At 36.6% G+C, this 22976-nt stretch overlaps 2 protein-coding genes across 2 annotated transcripts; both read left to right on the top strand.

The window, feature by feature from the left end:
* Window positions 1-8869: 8869 nt before the first annotated feature.
* On the top strand, window positions 8870-16171 carry LOC121395769. Its single transcript, XM_041570053.1, has 8 exons — window positions 8870-10153; window positions 11726-11800; window positions 12085-12171; window positions 13303-13323; window positions 14735-14818; window positions 15131-15254; window positions 15496-15560; window positions 15811-16171. The coding sequence occupies exons 1-7, from the start codon at window positions 9913-9915 to the stop codon at window positions 15557-15559; spliced, it is 696 nt and encodes a 231-aa protein (XP_041425987.1). The 5' UTR covers window positions 8870-9912; the 3' UTR covers window position 15560; window positions 15811-16171.
* A 976-nt stretch (window positions 16172-17147) lies between these two features.
* Window positions 17148-22774, top strand: LOC121395477. The gene is made up of 9 exons (XM_041569048.1): window positions 17148-17183; window positions 17694-17868; window positions 19157-19231; window positions 19516-19602; window positions 20628-20648; window positions 21596-21679; window positions 21996-22119; window positions 22361-22425; window positions 22676-22774. The coding sequence occupies exons 1-8, from the start codon at window positions 17148-17150 to the stop codon at window positions 22422-22424; spliced, it is 666 nt and encodes a 221-aa protein (XP_041424982.1). The 3' UTR covers window position 22425; window positions 22676-22774.
* Window positions 22775-22976: the final 202 nt, after the last annotated feature.

The following is a 22976-nucleotide window of genomic DNA, read 5'->3' as shown; positions in this document are numbered from 1 at the left end:
GGTTATTACACTGCGGTGACAAGGCCACTAGGTTAGGGACTCAAGTGGTTAGGCTCAGCAATAGAGAATTCCTTGGAGCGTGGGACCACTGTGAGATTCACCTTCAATGGGGATTGTGCATCAAAGGTGGGCAATACTACCTCTGGGGTTTTGTGAACGTTAAACTTAAAAGTTGGGAGTATGCACTGGATGATTATTTGTTCGACGCAGTTGCTGATCAGTTGTGTGACTGTAAACAGCATCCCTAAGAGAGATTGTTAAGAAATCCATATCTCTGTGTGTGATTGTGGGTCAGAGAAGTTCATAGGGAGGGGTACTCCCAGGGAGGCAAGCCATTTTTTATATAGTGTACCTGTGTTTCCTTATAGCGGAGGCACTGGACTCCTGTAGCACCAAAAGGAAGGAAATCGGTGCCAGATTTACCACAGTAGCAGAATAGGGTCTACATGTGTATTTATCTCTATATACCTAAAAGATCCATGATAAATCACAGATATATACATCTTTCATTATGATTGAATGAACCCAAATACCGGAAAAATCACAAGTACAGACAAATGGAGATATTGCAAAAATTTATTTTGATCTTAAATATGTTATTTGCCAAAATGTCATAAAGGTGTGCTATATGGAATATATTGTCTCACCTCACTGATCTATATCTGGGAAGCCTAATTTTTTGCAGATTTTTCCTTGTAAAGGAAAGCAATTTCATCATTAAATCCAAGGTGCTGGATTTGGAGTTCGGCAGCAATTCTAACTTCTCATTGACAATCCCCTTTTAACTAGCAGCCTCTCTTAAATCTTTCTCATATGTTGTCAGAATTACAAACTTTTGCTTACTGTTACCAATCCTTTAGTAAGTTATATTTTGGACTACAAATAATAAAATGAAATGACCACCAATGTTAAACTGTGACACAATATTTTTTAGATTGATCTTGATTTTACCCTTTGTTTTACAAATTATATTCAGAATACAAAGGCTGATTGCCTTGAGGTAATTCTTGTGAATCCCATTTTACAACTGTAGTGATGGTTTTTCTTATTTATTTTTTCTGCCACCCAACTATGAGATGAGAGAAAAACCACATTAAATATAAATACTATGGCTACTGCATTTACAGCTATACTGCCGAAACATCTAGATATCTAGTGGCACCATAAAAAACCTCCAACAATATTATCGAATCTTAACTGGTCCCAGAATGTTGCTAGATAATTTACTGTTACAGCAACACCACTGGAAATACTTCCACAATGAAATCACAGTTATGGAATCTTACACACAAACAAATTGTCGACCTGCACTTGGGCTGGATGGGTGGCAGGAATTTGGGCTGGATGGGTGGCAGGAAGAGCTTGGCCCAAACCCGCCCAAACCCACCCACAGCTCAAATTCCCTGTGAGTGTGCTGGCCCGCACATCACTAACACAAATGTAATATCTCCTTAAGGGGTGGTTCACCTTTCAGTTAATGTTTAGTATGTCATAGAATAGCCATTCTTGGCAAATTTTCAATTGGTCTTCGTTATTATTATTTTTTTTTTATAGTTTCTTAATTATTTGCCTTTTTTCTTCTCTTTCCAGCTTTCAAATGGGGGTCACTGAGACTGTCTAAAAACAAATGCTTGGTAAGGCTACAAATGTATTGTTATTGCTATTTAATTACTCATCTTATCTATTCAAATCTCCACTATTCATATTCCAGTCTCTTATTCAAATTAGTGCATGGTTGTTAGGATAATTTAGGCCCTAGCAACCAGATTGCCCGAATAGCAGTCAGGAGAGCTGCTCAATAAAAAATTAAATAACTCAAAACCTACAAATAATAAAAAATGAAAACCTATTGTAAATTGTCTACATCATACTAAACGTTAACCCAAAAGTGAACAACGCCTTTAATGAAGTACTTTTTAACAGTTACCAGCTGCTGTTTTATGGTCCATGACTCAGTAGCTTTTAATATAAATGACAATGCTCAGTAAAGGAGGTATAATTGCTTCCCATGTTTGAGTGGAAGTACTGAATAAAGAAACAGAAACTCAGCCTTAAGAACCCTGGAGTATCTCATTTTCTACTGCAACTTCACTGTCAGAGGATGAAAGAAATCTGAGTCACCAACAGCTGTAGGACTGCTGACATATCTTTACAACTCTTAGGGGCACACTAAGGGTCGAAGTGAATTCGAAGTGAATTTTCGAATTCAAAAACTTTGAATTTCAAAGTAATTTTTGGGTACTTCATCCATCGAATAGGCCGAAATTCAATTCGAATTGAAAAAACTTTGAATATTCGACCATTCGAAAATTGAAGCATTGTCTCTTTAAAAAACTTCGAATTCGACACTTTAACCTTAAACATGGCGAATTGCTATGTTAGCCTATGGGGACCTCCTAGAACCCATAGCCAATATTTGGCTAAGTTTTTAGAAGTCAAAGTTTTTTGTTTTGAAAATCGTTCGTTCGGTCCATTAAATCGATTCAAACGATTCCTACGACTGATCGAACGATTTTAATTCGATTGAAAACAGCTGAAACTTCGACTATCAAATTTTTTCAATACAATGGTCGGATTTCGAAGTTTTAGCACTTCGATATTCGACCCTTAGTAAATGTGCCCCTAAGTTGAGAATATAATATTCATGACTAATAGCACATCTGTGATTACTATAATAGTTTGTAGATCAGCTGCAGTTAGGGACTTTTAGCCACATGATTCATGCCCTGTATATACCAGGTAATTTAATTTTAAAGCTTCTATGCTTCTGATGCTTATAAATATGAAGTGTGCAATCCCACATGTGTGTGTATATATATATATAGAGCGCAGGCACTTAATGAACTAATATATATTATATATAATATATATATATATATATATATATATATATATATATATATATATATATATAAAATCGGGTGAGATATATGATCGTTATTGGCTATATAGTTACACTTGGAACTATAATGATACAGCCGTGTTTTTATATATTTATGATCTTGAGCTGATAAAATGTTGATCCTCAGAAGAGGTATGATGAAATACATTGCTCAGATGGTAGGAAGGCGTACCATAATTAAGATATTAAAATGAGTAAAAAACGAAAATATTTACCTTTTGCCTTCTAATCCAGCAATGTATTTTGTTATGTTATTAAGCTACCTCTCAAATTCCCTGATGCCGTTGTCTATGTGTACCATAGGTACAAGTGATCCACCATCAGCAAGTTGTTAATGAATAAAAGGCGGTGTGTCAAGATGTAATGCAGAAGATCTGTTAATAATAACACATCTGCTTGGGAAATATGTGCAAATTGGTGGATCAAACTAAAGTCTCTCTTTGGGTTAAAATACACAGCAGCAAGTCAGTGTTTATCAGAATGAGAGGTTGTATCTAAAGATTTGAGATATACTAGGGATGCACCAAATCCAGGATTCGGTTCGGGATTCAGTCAGGATTCGTCCTTTTTCAGCAGGATTCGGCTGAATCCTTCTGCCCGGCAGAACCGAATCCTAATTTGCATATTCAAATTAGGGTCGGGAGGAGAATTGTGTGACTTTTTGTCAGAAAACAAAGAAGTAAAAAATGCTTCGCACTTCCCGCCACCCTAATTTGCATATGCAAATGAATATGCAAATTAGGGTTTGGATTCTGTTCGGTATTCGGCCGAATCTTTCGAGAAGGTTTCGGGGGTTCGGCCGAATCCAAAATAGTGGATTCGGTGCATCCCTAACAAATACAAAAACATAAGACCCCAGCCTTATCACTTATTCTGATGAGTTATGTGACGTGGCGTAATGGAGTTGAGAGACAAATAACTACTAAATGAAAGTTACACTTTGGAGATCTGCACATAGGCGTTGATTTATGACTGTTCAAACCTATCCATGGCTGTCAACCAGCTTTAGATGTGCGGCAAGCATGCAGCACTCGCAGCACTGATAGACAGGCAGAAGGTTATTTATCAAACTCAGAACACGAATGTTTGCTTATTTATGAAAAAAACAAAATGTAAAAAAACTCAGATAAATACAGTGGGGGAAAAGACTTGAATACCTCGAATTAATTGAGTTTCTAAGATAAAAAAAACCTCAACTACTCGAATTTATTGAGTTTTCCTACTGAAAATCATGGAGGAAAAAAAAATCTTCAGATGGTTAAAGGACTTATACATGACCTCGCAGATTTTTAGCTGGAGTATATTAGTATTATGCTTTTATCAGCTTCGGGGAATAATAAATCTAGAAAAATTTAAATTTTTATTCATCCCGAAATTTTTTTTCCCTTAGTGTATGCTGGCAACCTGCATAAATAATATAGCGAGAAGCAGTGGGCAATGGAAATGTCATTAAATTCTATAGTCAAAAAAAGTTGTGGGTGCCTGCCATGTACGGACCAATTTTCACACAAATACAAATAAGAGTCACACATATTTTATATAGTAAGAGAGCCATTGAAAGCCAGTGGATACTGGCAGCCCAAGCACAAACTAGTGGGCACAGATATCCAATGCACATGATCACAGTGCAATTCTGTTAGATTATAATTAAATACTTGTCCACTGTGCCACCAACATGGGAACTACTACAAATAAAGCAGCATGAATCACGTTTCTCCGCCTGCAGAGGATCCTTGCCGTGTGGCCCTAGCCTTAAACCTTCAGCCCATCTGATTCCTCATAGCTGTACTTGGACTTAAAAACAGCACCACTGAAGCTGCAGCAGACATGAGAAGAGATACTTGACCTCTTCTCTTGTCTTAAAGAGAAGCTGACACCATAAAAAAATCTTTTAAAAAAAATGATTCTTCATTTGAAGTTACCTATAGGTCATGCTTACCGTTTTCTCATTAATGGGGTAGTTCGCCTTTAAGGTAACTTTTAATATGTTATAGAACGGCCAATTCTAATTAACTTTTTAATTGGTTTTCATTATTTTTTTTTTATAGTTATTTGCCTTTTTCTTCAGACACTTTGCAGCTTTCAAATGGGTGTCGCTGACCCCTTCTAAAAAGCAAATGCTCTGTAAGGCTACAAATGTATTGTTATTGCTGCTTTTTATTACTGATTCTTCTAATCAGGCCTCTCCTATTCATATTCTAGCCTCCTATCAGGGTCGGACTGGGGGGGCCCGGGGCCCACCGGGACTGCTGGTCCAGGGCCCCCCGCCCCCCTACTGCGCCGCTCGAACGGCGCCATGCGCATGCGCGAACGGCGCTTCTCGGTGCGCAAGTGCCGATGCGCATGCGCAAGTGGTGATGCGATGCGCATCGCCGGAAACTTTTTAAAAAATTTTATACTATTAGAGGGGGTCTAAGTCCAACACTGCCTCCTATTCAAATCAATGCATGGTTGCTAGGGTAATTTGAACCCTAGTTACCAGATTGCTTAAAATGCAAATTAAAGAGCTGTAGAATAAAAAGCTAAATAACTCAAAACACACATAAATAATAAAAAAGTAAAACAAATGGAAAATGATCTCAGAATATCACTCTCTATATCATACTAAAAGTTATCTCAAAGGTGAACAACCCCTATATATTATAATGATGAAGTATAAATGCATATTCATTTTCTTTCTCACAGTGTCGCACTGTTTCTGTATGAAGCACTCTGAAGATTTTGTTGGTGCTGATATCTCATTCTTACACACGTGTTCGTCACTGTGTTGCAATAAAGTTCATTGAAGAAAGAAGTAAGGGTGGGATAGAGCAAGCTGCTTTCTGTTTTGTTTGTTTATGAACAGAGTTACGTGCAGAACTAGGTCAGTAGCTTCTGGGTAAAGATGGATGCGCCGGAGGAATGTAGCATCCTCATACCAACGGGATGCTTTCATTCCAATTGGCTGAGGGGTGGGCTAGCTGGGGCCAGGAATGACTTGCATGGAAATATGTCTAGGGCACGTCACGAAAGAAGGGGGGAGAGCTTCGGATTTGTAACATGCGCAGAGTTATAAAAAGTATTGTACATACAAGTCTCTATGTTGCCCGAGGCAGCGGGGTGGGCACAATTTGATATTTTGCCTACGTCATCCAACCCCCAGACTGACTTTGTGAAGGAAGTGCTTTTACTACAGACTGATATTAGGGAGGCAGGATTGACGCTGTGCAGTGAGTACTAATTCAGGATTCCTTTATTAGCAATCACACTCAGTATTAACCTTTCATTCTCCTTTAATGAACTTTGTGTGAATAATCACGTATATAAATTGAGCTTAACTAGATGCCTCCCCCCTAAAATACACTGTCAGTGTTTGTCAGTATGAGAGGTTGTGAGCTAAAGGTATGACAGGAGAAATAGTAATAATTGTGCTCTTTAAAGGACCAGAAACAGGGCCGGAACTAGAGGTAGGCAGAAGAGGCACGTGCCTAGGGCGCAAAGGTAGAGGGGCGCCAGGCAAGCACGCATGCGCCGGGAACACACCAGTGCGCATGCGTCCGATGCCTTCCCCCTAGTTCCAGAAGCAGTTGCAGTAGTTTTTTCTTCTTCCGCCTGCTCACCTCTACATACAGTAGCTGCGTCCTCTGTGTATGGGCCGAGCATGCACACTGGTGTGTTCCCGGCGCATGCGCACTTGCACGTTCTTGGTGCGTGCACCCTTGCGTGTCCTCGGCGCATGCGCGAACGATAAGGGGTGGCGTAGTCACCACGTTGCCTGGGGCACCCGGCCGACTTGGCCCGGCACTGAGCAGAAATTAATTCTGTCACTAATGTGCTGCCCTACTTTAAGCAAGAAACAAACAAGCATGTTTTTTATTTGTATTTTGGAGCAGACAACCCTGCTAATTATTTCAAAGTCCTACGGCCGACAGGTGCCTTGAACTGTGTGAGGATTGACGGAGAAGATGATATGTCCCCTTAAGCCCATGCTGAAGTCTAAAAAACTGCCATACACTTACTTACTTACTTATAGCACAATGGAAGCAACATTCTGCACTTTGTGCCCGAGTAAAATAATCTATCCTAAAGCTAAGAACCCAGCACCCAGTGTTGCAATGAAAACTTGTACCTAACAAATCCATAGAGCATGTCTTACTTACAGACTCCAAATGCACCTTGAGTCTACAGGCAGTCCTACGTGTGCTATGGATAACCATAAAGAGTGTTGTGACAATTTCCCCCAAATTTATTGGAAAATAACTTTAAATAAGGAGCTCCTCTATATAAGCAGGTCACCAGGGAGCAAACTTACCTTTAGGGAGATAGGGCTTTAGCAAGATTCGTTATAACTAGGATTGCCACCTGGCCAGTATTTTACCAGCCTGGCCGGTAAATGATGCTTGATGCCAATGTTATTAATCGGAAAAAACAGCAAGAATATATGAAGGCCAGTATTTTTTTCAAGAAAAGGTGGCAACCCTAGTTACAACAGCAGATGAGAGGTAACAACCCATCTTCCCTAAACAAAAGAAAAAATTCAGATTTGATTTTTCAAAAATTGTCTCAGCCTAAGGAAGTTTATGTAATAAAATTGTCGATGCATAATGTGTTAACAGCTTCTGGCTGGTGGTAGGGAGGAAGTTTTGTAAATTGTCTTAAAGGAACCGTAACACCAAAAAATTAAAGTGTTTTAAATAAATGAAAATATTATGTACTGTTGCCCTGCACTGGTAAAACTGATGTGTTTGCTTTAGAAACATTCATATGAACGAGCTGATGTGTAGCAATGACGGAAAATGAAAAAAGATATATGGCACAGGTTAAAGGAGAACTAAACCCTAAAAATCAATATGGCTAAAAATGCCATATTTTATATACTGACTTTATTGCATCAGCATTAAGTTTCAGTTTCTCAATAGCAGCAATGATCCAGTGATCAAACTTGTCACCGGCAGTCACCATCTTGGAAAGTGTCTGCAACACTCACATGCCCAGTGCCCAGGATGATGCTAGTTGCACTGGTTTCTGTGCTGCCATGTAGTAATTATCTGTATTAATTACTAATCAGCCTTATATTGTGACACTTATATTCTATGTGTACTGTATATTGTGAGTGGGTCCCTAACCTCAGAAAGTGACAGCAGCACAGAGCATGTGCAGTGAATCAGCAGAAAAGAAGATGGGGAGCTACTGGAGCATCTTTGGAGACACAGATCTTAACTGCTAAAAGGCTGTGGTTGCCTTGGGCTGGTATAGAACCCAAAACATAATATACAGCATTTCTAGCTACTTCCTTCTTTAGTTAAGCTTTAGTTATCCTTTTAATATTGGATAACAGATAACACTATTATGTTCTACAGAGCGTATCTGCTATCTGCTGTAGACACAAGGCACATTTGGAGTCTGTAAGTAAGATATGCTCAATGCAGTTGTTAGGTACAAGATTTCCTTACAGCACTGGGTGCTGGGCTCTTAGCCTTATGTCAGATTATTTCACTCTGGCACAAGGTGCAACGTGGAGCTTCCATTGTGCTATATATAAGTATAAGGGGCAGATTTATCAAGGGTCGAATTGAAAATTGAAATTTTTAAATTGAAATTTTTAGTTTATTTTAGTGTAATTCTACTTGGGAATAGTTCAAATTCGAATCAAGTTTAAAAAAAATTTGAATTTGAAAATTTATCGTGTACTGTCCCTTTAAGAATTTGCATTCGACTAGTCACCATCGAAAACGTGCCGAAATTGTGTTTTCAGCCTATGGGGGGCCTCCTACAATCAATTTAGAGTCATTTGGTGGACTTTTGAAAAAAAAACATTAAAAATGTTTAAAAAAACATTTTATTTTTTTTGTTTGGTGAAATAACTTGAATCAAATTCGATTCCAATTCGATTCGAGTTTGCAGGTCGATCACCCGAATTGAGAAAATGTGAATTTTTAAATAAATTTAAATTGGTCATTTGATCCCCAAATTTCGAGTTTATGGGAGTTTTTATAAAACTCGACCCTTGATAAATATGCCTCTAAGTCACATTATGTCACATTAAAACATAATTGCTTAGTGAATGAAAAGTATAAGGTTTACAGGTCTAAAAACAATTTAGAATAAACTGTATTTTGACATAATATATACCTTTAACATTAATATTTCGATTCAATTAAAAGTCGATTTTTCCATTTACTACGTTTTAAAGGTCTAAAAGTGACACAATGTTGATCTAAAATAGATGGAGAAATTGAGATGATGTTTTGCAATGTATACATCACTGTACCTAAAATTCAATTCAAAAGTTCCTAAAGGATAAGGATTTTGTATTTCTTAGTTACAATCCCCCTTATTTCTTTTATTCTGATGCATTAATATAATGTATAGAGTAAAACAGATTAATTTAAAAATGTTATCAAGTTATTTTATCACGTCTACCAGATGGGTAAATGAGATTACTTTACTTAGTAGTAATTAAAACACCTGTGACCTCCAACCCCCACTAGTAGATGCAACACCTGTATAATTAACCCTTTTCCTGCCACCCTCCCATACTTGCTATGAGCCTATTTAGCTCTCTACTGGCATTACTGGTGATGTTGCTCATAGCAACCAATCAGATCTTTGCTTTTGTTTTCTAACTGTTAAAATTGAATTGCTGTTTCCAAACAGTATTGGAAACTGGTTTGGTTACTTCACTTTGCAGGTTTTGCTAGTTCTTTACACATGATGGTATTTTCTTATTACATAATTCATGCCGGATGCAAAAACGAGATAGCCTTGTTGGGGTTTATGGTGATGTCATAATGGCAGTGTAGTATAAACCTAAACTTTATCTAGAAACCTGTCAGCCTAAGCATCAATATATGTGTTCATTATGATGTCATCTATGTGTTCATTATGATGTCATCTTTATGATTGTGATGTCATAATGTCAGTGTAGTTTGACCTTGTCATCACCAGGAAACTCTCAGTCATCAGATTGCTTGTGAAGAGTGAAGAGTGAAGACCTATTTCATATTTCACATTTCACATTTCATATAGCAATGACATTTTTTAAAATTCCCATTATTTTTCTTATTATATTTTTGAATTGTATAATTTTAGTCCAGACATGTGTAGACTGCACCAGTAAATTTAGGAAAGCAATAGAACGTTTCCGCAAATACGACCTTCCTTGGAGAATAAACGATGCTGAAATTGGATTACGCTGTTCTCTTTTAATGATGCGGATGGAAAGCACCTACTTCCAGCAATATGCAGTAAATCAATATAGTGGATTCATAGGTAAGTAAGAAAAGAAATGTGTGCTAAACTCCTTTGTATTTTCTTTATCTTATACAAAACATATAACTTCAATTCAGGGATATCTTGAGTTGATATACATGGCATATCCCATACAGTATATATTATTTATTTAAAGTGGTGGTTCACCTTTAAGTTAACTTTTAATATGTTATAGAATGGTTAACTCTAAGCAGATTTTCAACATTATATTCTATTTCTTCTTATTTTATTGTTTTTTTTTTACTTTCTTGCCTTCTTCTGACCCAGCTTTCAAATGTGGTTCACTGACCCCATCTAAAAACAAATGCTCTGTAAGGCTACAAATGTATTGTTATTGCTACTTTTTATTATTTATCTTTCTATTCAGGCCCTCTCAGTGGCGGAACTACCGGGGGAGCAGGGGGTGCGAGCGGGGCCCGCACCCCCTCATGGCCCCCCAGCAGTCCGCGCGCCGCTGTGCGGCGCATATTCCCGGCCAGTTTCCGGGTGTACGGAGGGGGGCGGGGGCCCAGCTGCGCGTCCTGTGCCAGGGCCCCCCCCCCTCTAGTTACGCTTCTGGGCCCTCTCCTATTCATATTCCAGCTTCTTATTCGAATCACTGCATGGTTGCTAAGGTAATTTGGACCCCTAGCAGCTAGATTGGTAAAATTGTAATCTGTAGAGCTGGTGAATAAAAAGCTAAATAACTCAAAAACCACAAATAATAAAAAATGAAAACCAGCTGCAAATCATCTCAGCATATCACTCTCATGATACTAAAAGCTTATTTAAAGGTGAACAGCCCTTTTAAGGAGAGACGGAATATACCAAATGTTTTTGTGGAAATAAAATACTCAGGTATGAAGAATTCACTGGCACACAAGACATGTGTTTAGCAGGGCAAGCCCTTGCAATTTTATTTAATGCATGGTGCAACATTTCGGGGACACGCCCCTTTGTCAAGCATACTATGCTTGACATAGGAGCGTGTCCCCGAAACGCATGTATTGTATGACAGTGAATTCTTCATACGCTGTATTGGAGGTTGCTGATTACCCCATCACTGAGCACCAAGAGGAGATACTTGGGTACATAAGATGTGCGGTCAAATATTCAGGCTCATTTATTAATCCCACATTTGCAAATATTTGAACCCTAATTTTGCCAAAATTGTGCCACCTATGACTTATTCAACAAGCACTTGTGCACATAGGATTTGCACCCAGCTCTGTCCATTCGTAAATCAATCTTTTTTTTAATATAATCATTATAATACACAAAAGCCGTGAATATCTTGTAAATTATATCCTTATAAACGGTGAGTAGTGATGTCATCAGTTATAAACGGTGAGTAGTGATGTAATTTCTGTCACATGACTCACTAAAATTTGTGTATTATAATAAATAAAGTACCCCCAGTTGTAAAATATGAGGATATTATAAGTTACCTCTGAGTTCCATGACCTGTATAAAAACACTCGGCCTTCGGCCTCGTGTTTTTATATGGTCATGAAACTCCTCGGTAACTTATAATATCCTTATATTTTACAAGAGGGGGTACTTTATTCACTATATTATCTCTCTATTCTGCAGACCCTCAGGACCTGGCTGTGATTGTCCAGAAAGCGATGGACAAATTACCAGATGTTTTGAACTTTAACGGTTCAGGTATGTATACAGATTATTATGTAAGTACCAAATTATATAGTCTCACAAATGGAAAGGATTAGGGTGAAAGTTCCCTATGTGTGAATTGTAAATTGTTGTGTTGCAGTTCAACCGTTTAAAAATCATTAGCAACTCAACAATATGTAACTTATTTTTTGGTGACTTGACCCCTTGTAAATCATGAGCCTTTTGTTCTTAAGGCTTCTTTATATGAACCCAAGTGGAATATTTAGGATGATACAGAACAAATATATTAATGTATGCTGTCTCTTATTCTTCTTTAGATTCTGAATTCCTTGATAATCTTGCCAATTTTGGTAAGGAAATCATTTTGGAGATGAAGCCAGCCTTAAAAAAAGCTCAGGACTTGGGTAAAGACATTTATTTTCTTGATAATATTTTAACTTTGTAACGTAACAAAAAATGTTAATACATTTTTATTTTATTGCTATACATTATGGGGCAAATTTACTTAAGGTCGGATATCGAGGGTTAATTAACCCTCGATATTCGACTGTCGAAGAATTTAGCACTATTCGTTTAATTCCTTCGAATCGTTCGATTCGAAGGATTTTAATCCATCGATCGAACGATTTTTGTTCGACCAAAAAACGCTAGCAAAGCACATAGGCTAACATTGACTTCGGTAGCGTTTGGGTGGCGAACTAGGGGGTCGAAGTTTTTTCTTAACAAGACAGTACTTCTACTATAGAATGGTCGAATAGTCGAATGATTTTTAGTTCGAATCGTTTGTTTCAAAGGTCAAAGTAGCCAAAAAAAACATTTGAAATTCAAAATTTTTTTCCTCTATACCTTCACTCGAGTAAAGTGCCCCTATATTAATGCAGAATAAAAAGAAATAATTGCAACTAAGCAATACAAAATCCTTATCCTTTTGGAACCTTTGATGAAATGTTAGAAATCGAATATTAGATACATGTATACATTACAAAACAAATTTAACATTTTTTGCCTTCATAAAGTTAAAAATCAGATAAACTTAATTAAAGTTCAAAAGGGAGTTATTTTAATTGACTTTTTATCAGTTATGGATGCACCAAATCCATGATTTTCGATTCACCCGAACCCTTGAATTCACGAAAGATTCGGCTGAATACTGAACCAAATTCTAATTAGGGGTGGGAAGGGGAAATATTTTTTACTTCCTTGTTTTATGACAAAAATTCACGAGATTTCCCTCCCCGCTCCTAATTTGCATAAGATAATTAGCATTTGGATTAGGTTCGACCGGGTAGAAGGATTCGGCCGAACCCTGGTGAAAAAGGCCGAATCCCGAACCGAATCCTGGATTCGGTGCATCCCTAATATCAGTACTACTAAAACAAGGCAACTAGGCCACTTTACCCCTGCCCCCTCATTTTGATGATGCAGAGGTGGTAATGTTATGTTAAAAGGTACAATATGTTTGAGTTAAAATGGATTGAAATATTTGTTTAACATAACATAATAACTGATAACAATTGTTTTTTTTTCTCTTACAGTTTGCTCACCAAGCGAATGTGGTAAGATTTTATATACATTTTTACTATTCCATTGTCTCAATTTCTCCACCCATTTTAGATAAATATTGCACTTACTCTGGCTTTTTTTATACCTGTAAAGCTTGGTAAATTGAAAGTTTTTCAAATACTTTTAACTGAATAATCAAGTACAGGTATTAATGTTAAAGGGATATATAAAATCAAAATACAATTTATTCTCAATGGTGTACTATTGAACTGGTCCTTTCAGACCTATAAACCTTATATTTTTCATTCACTTTAAACAATTATGTTTTAATTATTGACATTTAGGGGCATATTTATCTAGGGCAGGGGTCAGCAACCTTTACTATAAAAAGAGCCTCTTCCACTAAAGAAAAATAGTCTGGAGCCGCAAAATATAAAACAGATTATAAACATTTAAAAGTTTTAACCTTTTTTTAATTTTAACTGTTACAACAACAGAATACAACAAACAGAAGTGCAGTTTGTATTTGTAGGCCTACTTTGAAATAAATTAAACACTGAATAGCCCTATTAAATGCTAGTGTTCTCATCTGTTTAATGTAAATTCTGTTTCTGAAGTTCAATGCTGATCTTCCCTCTATTGTCTTGAGTTTGTGACCGCGGTAAGGACCATGATGAATCATCTTGCTGCGACTCTGTCTTGCCTGTCACTCCTGGGACATCTATACAGCCCTGCGAGGGCTGTATAGCCAACCTGAGCTGCAAGACCGAGCTGCAGCAAGCAGGATGAAGAGCCGCATGAGGCTCCGGAGCCTCATGTTGCCTACCCCTGATCTAGGGTCTAATTTCGAATTGAAAAAACTTTGAAATTTGAACTCAAAAAGATCAACCAAAATTAAGCCAAAGTTTTTTTGGCTGAAATAGGTCCATTTTCAACTGAATAGATTCGTATTCGGCTGAATTTGAATAGTTCGAATCGAAGGAATAGCGCATTCGATCAAATTCGATTCAAAGTTTTGACTCCAAATAGGTTCTAGGAGGTCCCACATAGGTTAAAACAGCTCCAATATATTTGGGAATGGGCTGCAGCTCACCATTTGAAATATTTATATATAGATCGTCCTGCCGGGTATCCTGTGTTGATCCCCAGTAAAATCAGTCAGAAAAGAAGTCAAAGTGCAGGACAAATCCACAGCAGTAGTCTTAGACTGCAAAATATTTATTTGGGAACGTAAAGAACACAGTTTAAACAGCAACTCGGCTGGTGAACGGTTGAAGTCGAATTTTTAAAGAGACTTTTTGCAAAGCCAAATCAAATTGGGACTATTCCCTAGTCAAAATACACAAAAATAGCTCAAATTTTTTTCAATTCGAAAACTAACCTGGACCGTTGATAAATCTTCCCCTAAAGAATAGTATTATGTCATATTTGTCTATATTGGATATTTCTCTTTTTGTGTTACAGAGAACTTGAAAGAAATGGTCGACTGCGGTCAATGCAAAATTGTGTTCAAGTCTTTATGCCTAGTAGGAGATGCATGTGCAGTTAGTAAGTGCAGTTACAGAAATGTTCTCATATTATAGCAATTGCATTTAATTGACATTATGATTTTTATACCTGACTATTTTAAAAAAAATAAGAAGTAAATCCAGATAAATGTGTTATCTGTCCAGGTGTACTCTACCTGAGAGTATACTGTATGTGTCTAGATTATTTAGAATGGGAGGGATATATTTTAACACAGGTGACTTTGTAGACAAAGTGTACTTTACCTCTGAGGAGAGAGTGACAAAACCATCAGAAAGCTGAATAATTACACTGTTTGCTAAATAATATTTTATTCTTGCTCCTTTTTTTAAGATCGAGAAAAACGAGTGCTGATGGAGACTACTGACATTGAAGAAACTGGAAAGAAACTTAAATTAATAGCACTGGTCACTGCAACAGTTATAGGAATAATATTCCTTGTACTACTTATAACAATGTAAGTCTCTCTCATAAACTACATTATGTTAGTCTGTACCAAATACAACTTGAAATATTGATAAAGTAGGGGTAATTTAGAGATTCCCTTGTAGCAACAACTATCACTTGTTCCCTGGGGAAAGCCACACTCTGCTCAATATATTAGATTGCTCTTGAAAGTACAGTCTGGTGGTGTAAAATATAAACTTGCCTAGGCTGTAAAAAAAGAAGGATTAATTTTTTCTTTTTGTCTTTTCTAGTGCTGTAGTTTATTCACTGTACACAAAGAAAGAAAGAGAAACATATACAGTTGAAGACGTGTAAGGTGAGTCAATTTTTTCAAATGCTTAGATGAATACTAAGGGCTGAGCTCTTGTGTCACATAGTTCTCTTGTGCCCCTGGGTTTAGTAAACAAGCTCTTATTTCTTTTGTTGTTTTAGTTTACTGCTCCCAATAATTAACATGGTTAATGTAATTGATAAACAATATAAATTTCAATGTACCAAAGCACATTTAATCCACGTTTAATTAGTAGATTGTGCTGTAAATAAAACCGTTATAACTGCTTTTGCAGGGCATCTGGAAATTGGACCATGCAGACTGATACCCCTACAAAAATGAACATTAGAGATTAAAGAGCAGTACAAAGTTTGACACTTCATATACACTAAATGTATATGACACTATAAGGCTACATATGAAGCAAGAAGATTATTTCGCTTTTTGGTACTCCTGGATTCAACCAGCAAGAACATTTATGAAGAAATCCTGACTTCTTATGCCATCCAATAAAAGATATGATAAACTACAAGTCACTGTAAAAGACAATTGAATTGAGACAGTTACCCTTCCCTCCCCTCCTTTTTGAGGGCAGGAACTATTTATCCTAGCCTACAAATCTTTCAAACTATGCATTGAACTGTCCACCCCTCCCTTTTTTTGAACCCTATTTATATTCAATCAAAACTAATAAATAATGTTTAAAAAACATTTTTTAAATGTAAATTTTTTTAATTTGTACTGTGTGTTGTCATAGTGTATTGTCTTATGTATGGTTAAATATAAAGCTCTGAAATAGACTGTGATACAGTATGCAGGACCGTAATTTGAATCGCAATACTTTAAGGGGGTTATTTACTAAAACTCAATTTTTTCTGGTTTGGCTTTTTGGGGCAAAAACTCAAATTTCTGTTGAAAAAAAAATAGAATTTTTCTAGATTTATTGTACCTTGATGCTGCTGATGCAGAATCTGAAAACCCGGCATCTCAAACTTGTTGAGGTCATGTATAAGTCAATAGCAGATGTCCCTATCACAATTTAAATATATTGTTGTCTGCACTGGGTTTAGCCCGATAATCCAAAAAAATGTGTAGTTTTCAGGCGATAATCCGAAAAAATGTAGCAATTTTTTACATCATCTGATTTGCCTTGAGGGCAATGGCACATCCAGGGTCGGACTGGGCAGCCAGCCCAGATCCGTGATTTGGAGCCTTCTTAATGCCGTGACTTCCCTCGGGCGGCCACGACAAAAGCACGGCGTGCCGGCAGGATTTAGCCTGGGGCAGGATTAATCTCCAGGTTTATGGGGAAGGATGATAAAATCAGTTTTGTTAGGTTCATTTGAAGATTGCATTTATTTTCTACAGGAGTTGATAGCTAGGTGACAGAGATCCAAGTCACATTACCAGAGGTTAGTTACCAGTTGATAGGTGCATTTAAAAAAAAACAAAAAAAAACAGGTTAGCAATGAAATGGTTAAAACTGAACAACCTTTTCTTAGAATCTGACAAATGCCCTTAAATTAAAAGAGTATATTGGATTTCCCCTGATCTACTTGTCTCCTGTACAATTATAAGCAGGGTTAGCCTAAGCATCAATATGTGTTCATTATGATGTCATCTTTATGAAAAATGTTATCACGTTATTTTATCACGCCTACCATATGGGTAAATGAGATTACTTTACTAATAGTAATTAAAACACCTGTGACCTCCAACCCGACTAGTTGATGTAACACATGTATAATCAACCCTTTTCCTGCCACCCTCCCATACTTGCTATGAGCCTATTTAGTTCTCTGCTGGCATTACTGGTGATGTTGCTCATAGCAACCAATCAGATCTTTGCTTTTGTTTTCTAACTGTTAAAATCAAATTGCTGTTTCCAAACAGTATTGGAAACTGGTTTGGATTCTTCACTTTGCAAGTTTTGCTAGTTCTTTACACATGATGGTATTTTCTTATTACATAATTCATGCCGGATGCAAAAACGAGATAGCCTTGTTGGGGTTAATGGTGATGTCATAATGGCAGTGTAGTATGAACTGAGTGAAAGAAAGAGTGAAGAGTGAAGACCTATTTCATATTTCATATTTCACATTTCATATAGCAATGAATTTTTTTAAAATTCCCATTATTTTTCTTATTATATTTTTGAATTGTATAATTTTATTCCAGACATGTGTAGACTGCACCAGTAAATTTAGGAAAGCAATAGAACGTTTCCGCAAATACGACCTTCCTTGGAGAGTAAACGATGCTGAAATTGGATTACGCTGTTCTCTTTTAATGATGCGGATGGAAAGCACCTACTTCCAGCAATATGCAGTAAATCAATATAGTGGATTCATAGGTAAGTAAGAAAAGAAATGTGTGCTAAACTACTTTGTATTTTCTTTATCTTATACAAAACATATAACTTCAATTCAGGGATATCTTAAGTTGATATACATGGCATATCCCATACAGTATATATTATTTATTTAAAGTGGTGGTTCACCTTTAAGTTAACTTTTAATATGTTATAGAATGGTTAACTCTAAGCAGATTTTCAACATTATATTCTATTTCTTCTTATTTTATTGTTTTTTTACTTACTTGCCTTCTTCTGACGCAGCTTTCAAATGTGGGTCACCGACCCCATCTAAAAACAAATGCTCTGTAAGGCTACAAATGTATTGTTATTGCTACTTTTTATTATTTATCTTTCTATTCAGGCCCTCTCGGTGGTGGAACTACCGGGGGAGCAGGGGGTGCGAGCGGGCCAGTGCCCGCACCCCCTCAGGGCCCCCCAGCAGTCTGCGCCGCTGTGCGGCGCATATTCCCGGCCACTTTCTGGGTGTACGGAGGGGGCGGGGGCCCAGCTGTGCGTCCTGCGCCAGGGCCCGCCCCCCTCTAGTTACGCTTCTGGGCCCTCTCCTATTCATATTCCAGCTTCTTATTCGAATCACTGCATGGTTGCTAAGGTAATTTGGACCCCTAGCAACTAGATTGGTAAAATTGTAATCTGTAGAGCTGGTGAATAAAAAGCTAAAAAACTCAAAAACGACAAATAATAAAAAATGAAAACCAGCTGCAAATCATCTCAGCATATCACTCTCATGATACTAAAAGCTTATTTAAAGGTGAACAACCCTTTTAAGGAGAGACTGAATATACCAAATGTTTTTGTGGAAATAAAATACTCAGGTATGAAGAATTCACTGGCACACAAGACATGTGTTTAGCAGGGCAAGCCCTTGCAATTTTATTTAATGCATGGTGCAACATTTCGGGGACACGCCTCTTTGTCAAGCATACTATGCTTGACATAGGAGCGTGTCCCCGAAACGCATGTATTGTATGCCAGTGAATTCTTCATACGCTGTATTGGAGGTTGCTGATTACCCCATCACTGAGCACCAAGAGGAGATACTTGGGTACATAAGACGTGCGGTCACCTCCATTTCTTTGGAATCAAATATTCAGGCTCATTTACTACTCCCACATTTGCAAATATTTGAACCCTAATTTTGCCAAAATTGTGCCACTTATGACTTATTCAACCAGCACTTGTGCACATAGGATTTGCACCCAGCTCTGTCCATTCGTAAATCAATCTTTTTTTTTAATATAATCATTATTATCTCTCTATTCTGCAGACCCTCAGGACCTGGCTGTGATTGTCCAGAAAGCGATGGACAAATTACCAGATGTTTTGAACTTTAACGGTTCAGGTATGTATATAGATTATTATGTAAGTACCAAATTATATAGTCTCACAAATGGAAAGGATTAGGGTGAAAGTTCCCTATGTGTGAATTGTAAATTGTTGTGTTGCAGTTCAACCGTTTAAAAATCATTAGCAACTCAACAATATGTAACTTATTTTTTGGTGACTTGACCCCTTGTAAATCATGAGCCTTTTGTTCTTAAGGCTTCTTTATATGAACCCAAGTGGAATATTTAGGATGATACAGAACAAATATATTAATGTATGCTGTCTCTTATTCTTCTTTAGATTCTGAATTCCTTGATAATCTTGCCAATTTTGGTAAGGAAATCATTTTGGAGATGAAGCCAGCCTTAAAAAAAGCTCAGGACTTGGGTAAAGACATTTATTTTCTTGATAATATTTTAACTTTGTAACGTAATAAAAAATGTTAATACATTTTTATTTTATTGCTATACATTATGGGGCAAATTTACTTAAGGTCGGATATCGAGGGTTAATTAACCCTCGATATTCGACTGTCGAAGAATTTAGCACTATTCGTTCGATCGAACAAAAAATCATTCGATCGAACGATTAATTCCTTCGAATCGTTCGATTCGAAGGATTTTAATCCATCGATCGAACGATATTTGTTCGACCAGAAAACGCTAGCAAAGCACATAGGCTAACATTGACTTCGGTAGCGTTTAGGTGGCGAACTAGGGTGTCAAAGTTTTTTCTTAACAAGACAGTACTTCGACTATCGAATGTAAATGGGCCCCTATATTAATGCAGAATAAAAAGAAATAATTGCAACTAAGCAATACAAAATCCTTATCCTTTTGGAACCTTTGATGAAATGTTAGAAATCGAATATTAGATACATGTATACATTACAAAACAAATTTAAAATGTTTTGCCTTCATAAAGTTAAAAATCAGATAAACTTAATTAAAATTCAAAAGGGAGTTATTTTAATTGACTGTATATCAGTTATGGATGCACCAAATCCACGATTTTGGATTAACCCGAACCCTTGAATTCACAAAAGATTCGGCTGGGAAGGGGAAATATTTTTACTTCCTTGTTTTATGACAAAAATTCACGAGATTTCCCTCCCCGCTACTAATTTGCATAAGAAAATTAGCATTTGGATTTGGTTCGACCAGGTAGAAGGATTCGGCCGAACCCTGGTGAAAAAGGCCGAATCCCGAACCGAATCCTGGATTTGGTGCATCCCGAATATCAGTACTACTAAAACAAGGCAACTAGGCCACTTTACCCCTGCCCCCTCATTTTGATGATGCAGAGGTGGTAATGTTATGTTAAAAGGTACAATATGTTTGAGTTAAAATGGATTGAAATATTTGTTTAACATAACATAATAACTGATAATTGTTTGTTTTTTTCTCTTTCAGTTTGCTCACCAAGCGAATGTGGTAAGATTTTATATACATTTTTACTATTCCATTGTCTCAATTTCTCCACCCATTTTAGATAAATATTGCACTTACTCTGGCTTATTTTATACCTGTAAAGCTTGGTAAATTGAAAGTTTTTTAAATACTTTTAACTGAATAATCAAGTACAGGTATTAATGTTAAAGGGATATATAAAATCAAAATACAGTTTATTCTCAATAGTGTACTATTGAACTGGTCCTTTCAGACCTATAAACCTTATATTTTTCATTCACTTTAATCAATTATGTTTTAATTGTTGACATTTAGTGGCATATTTATCTAGGGTCTAATTTCGAATTTGAAAAAACTTCGAAATTTGAATTCAAAAAGATCAACCGAAATTAAGTCAAAGTTTTTTTGGGTCAAATAGGTCCATTTTCAACTGAATAGATCCGTATTAGGCTGAATTTGAATAGTTTGAATCGAAGGAATAGCGCATTCGTTCAAATTCGATTCAAAGTTTTGACTCCAAATAGGTTCTAGGAGGTCCCACATATGTTAAAACAGCTCCAATATATTTAGGAATGGGCTGCAGCTCACCATTTGAAATATTTATATATAGATCGTCCTGCCGGGTATCCTGTGTTGATCCCCAGTAGAATCAGTCAGAAAAGAAGTCAAAGTGCAGGACAAATCCACAGCAGTAGTCTTAGACTGCAAAATATTTATTTGGGAACGTGAAGAACACAGTTTAAACAGCAACTCGGCAGGCTTTAGATGGTGAACGGTTTAAGTCGAATTTTTAAAGAGACTTTTTTTGCAAAGCCAAATCAAATTGGGACTATTCCCTAGTCGAAATACACAAAAATAGCTCAAACTTTTTTCAATTCGAAAATTAGCCTCGACCGTTGATAAATCTTCCCCTAAAGAATAGTATTATGTCATATTTGTCTATATTGGATATTTCTCTTTTTGTGTTACAGAGAACTTGAAAGAAATGGTCGACTGCGGTCAATGCAAAATTGTGTTCAAGTCTTTATGCCTAGTAGGAGATGCATGTGCAGTTAGTAAGTGGATTTTGTTCGCAGTAACAGAACTGTTCTCATATTATAGCAATTGCATTTAATTGACATTATGATTTTTATATCTGACTATTTAAAAAAAAAAAGTAAATCCAGATAAATGTGTTATCTGTCCAGTTGTACTCTACCTGAGAGTATGTATGTGTCTAGATTATTTAGAATGGGAGGGATATATTTTAACACAGGTGACTTTGTAGACAAAGTGTACTTTACCTCTGAGGAGAGAGTGACAAAACCATCAGAAAGCTGAATAATTACACTGTTTGCTAAATAATATTTTATTCTTGCTCCTTTTTTTAAGATCGAGAAAAACGAGTGCTGATGGAGACTACTGACATTGAAGAAACTGGAAAGAAACTTAAATTAATAGCACTGGTCACTGCAACAGTTATAGGAATAATATTCCTTGTACTACTTATAACAATGTAAGTCTCTCTCATAAACTACACTATGTTAGTCTGTACCAAATACAACTTGAAATATTGATAAAGTACGGGTAATTTAGAGATTCCCTTGTAGCAACAACTATCACTTGTTCCCTGGGGAAAGCCACACTCTGCTCCATATATTAGATTGCTCTTGAAAGTACAGTCTGGTGGTGTAAAATATAAACTTGCCTAGGCTGTAAATAAAGAAGGATTAATTTTTTCTTTTTTTCTTTTCTAGTGCTGTAGTTTATTCACTGTACACAAAGAAAGAAAGAGAAACATATACAGTTGAAGACGTGTAAGGTAAGTCAATTTTTTCAAATGCTTAGATGAATACTAAGGGCTGAGCTCTTGTGCCACTTAGTTCTCTTGTGCCCCTGGGTTTAGTAAACAAGCTCTTATTTCTTTTGTTGTTTTAGTTTACTACTCCCAATAATTAACATGGTTAATGTAATTGATAAACAATATAAATTTCAATGTACCAAAGCACATTTAATCCACATTTAATTAGTAGATTGTGCTGTAAATAAAACCTTTATAACTGCTTTTGCAGGGCATCTGGAAATTGGACCATGCAGACTGATACCCCTACAAAAATGAACATTAGAGATTAAAGAGCAGTACAAAGTTTGACACTTCATATACACTAAATGTATATGACACTATAAGGCTACATATGAAGCAAGAAGATTATTTTTGGTACTCCTGGATTCAACCAGCAAGAACATTTATGAAGAAATCCTGACTTCTTATGCCATCCACTAAAAGATATGATAAACTACAAGTCACTGTAAAAGACAATTGAATTGAGACAGTTACCCTTCCCTCCCCTCCTTTTTGAGGGCAGGAACTAT

The sequence above is a fragment of the Xenopus laevis genome, chromosome 7L, assembly GCF_017654675.1.
Source record: "Xenopus laevis strain J_2021 chromosome 7L, Xenopus_laevis_v10.1, whole genome shotgun sequence".
NCBI lineage: Eukaryota > Metazoa > Chordata > Amphibia > Anura > Pipidae > Xenopus > Xenopus laevis.
This window is presented reverse-complemented; position numbering and strand designations above follow the sequence as displayed.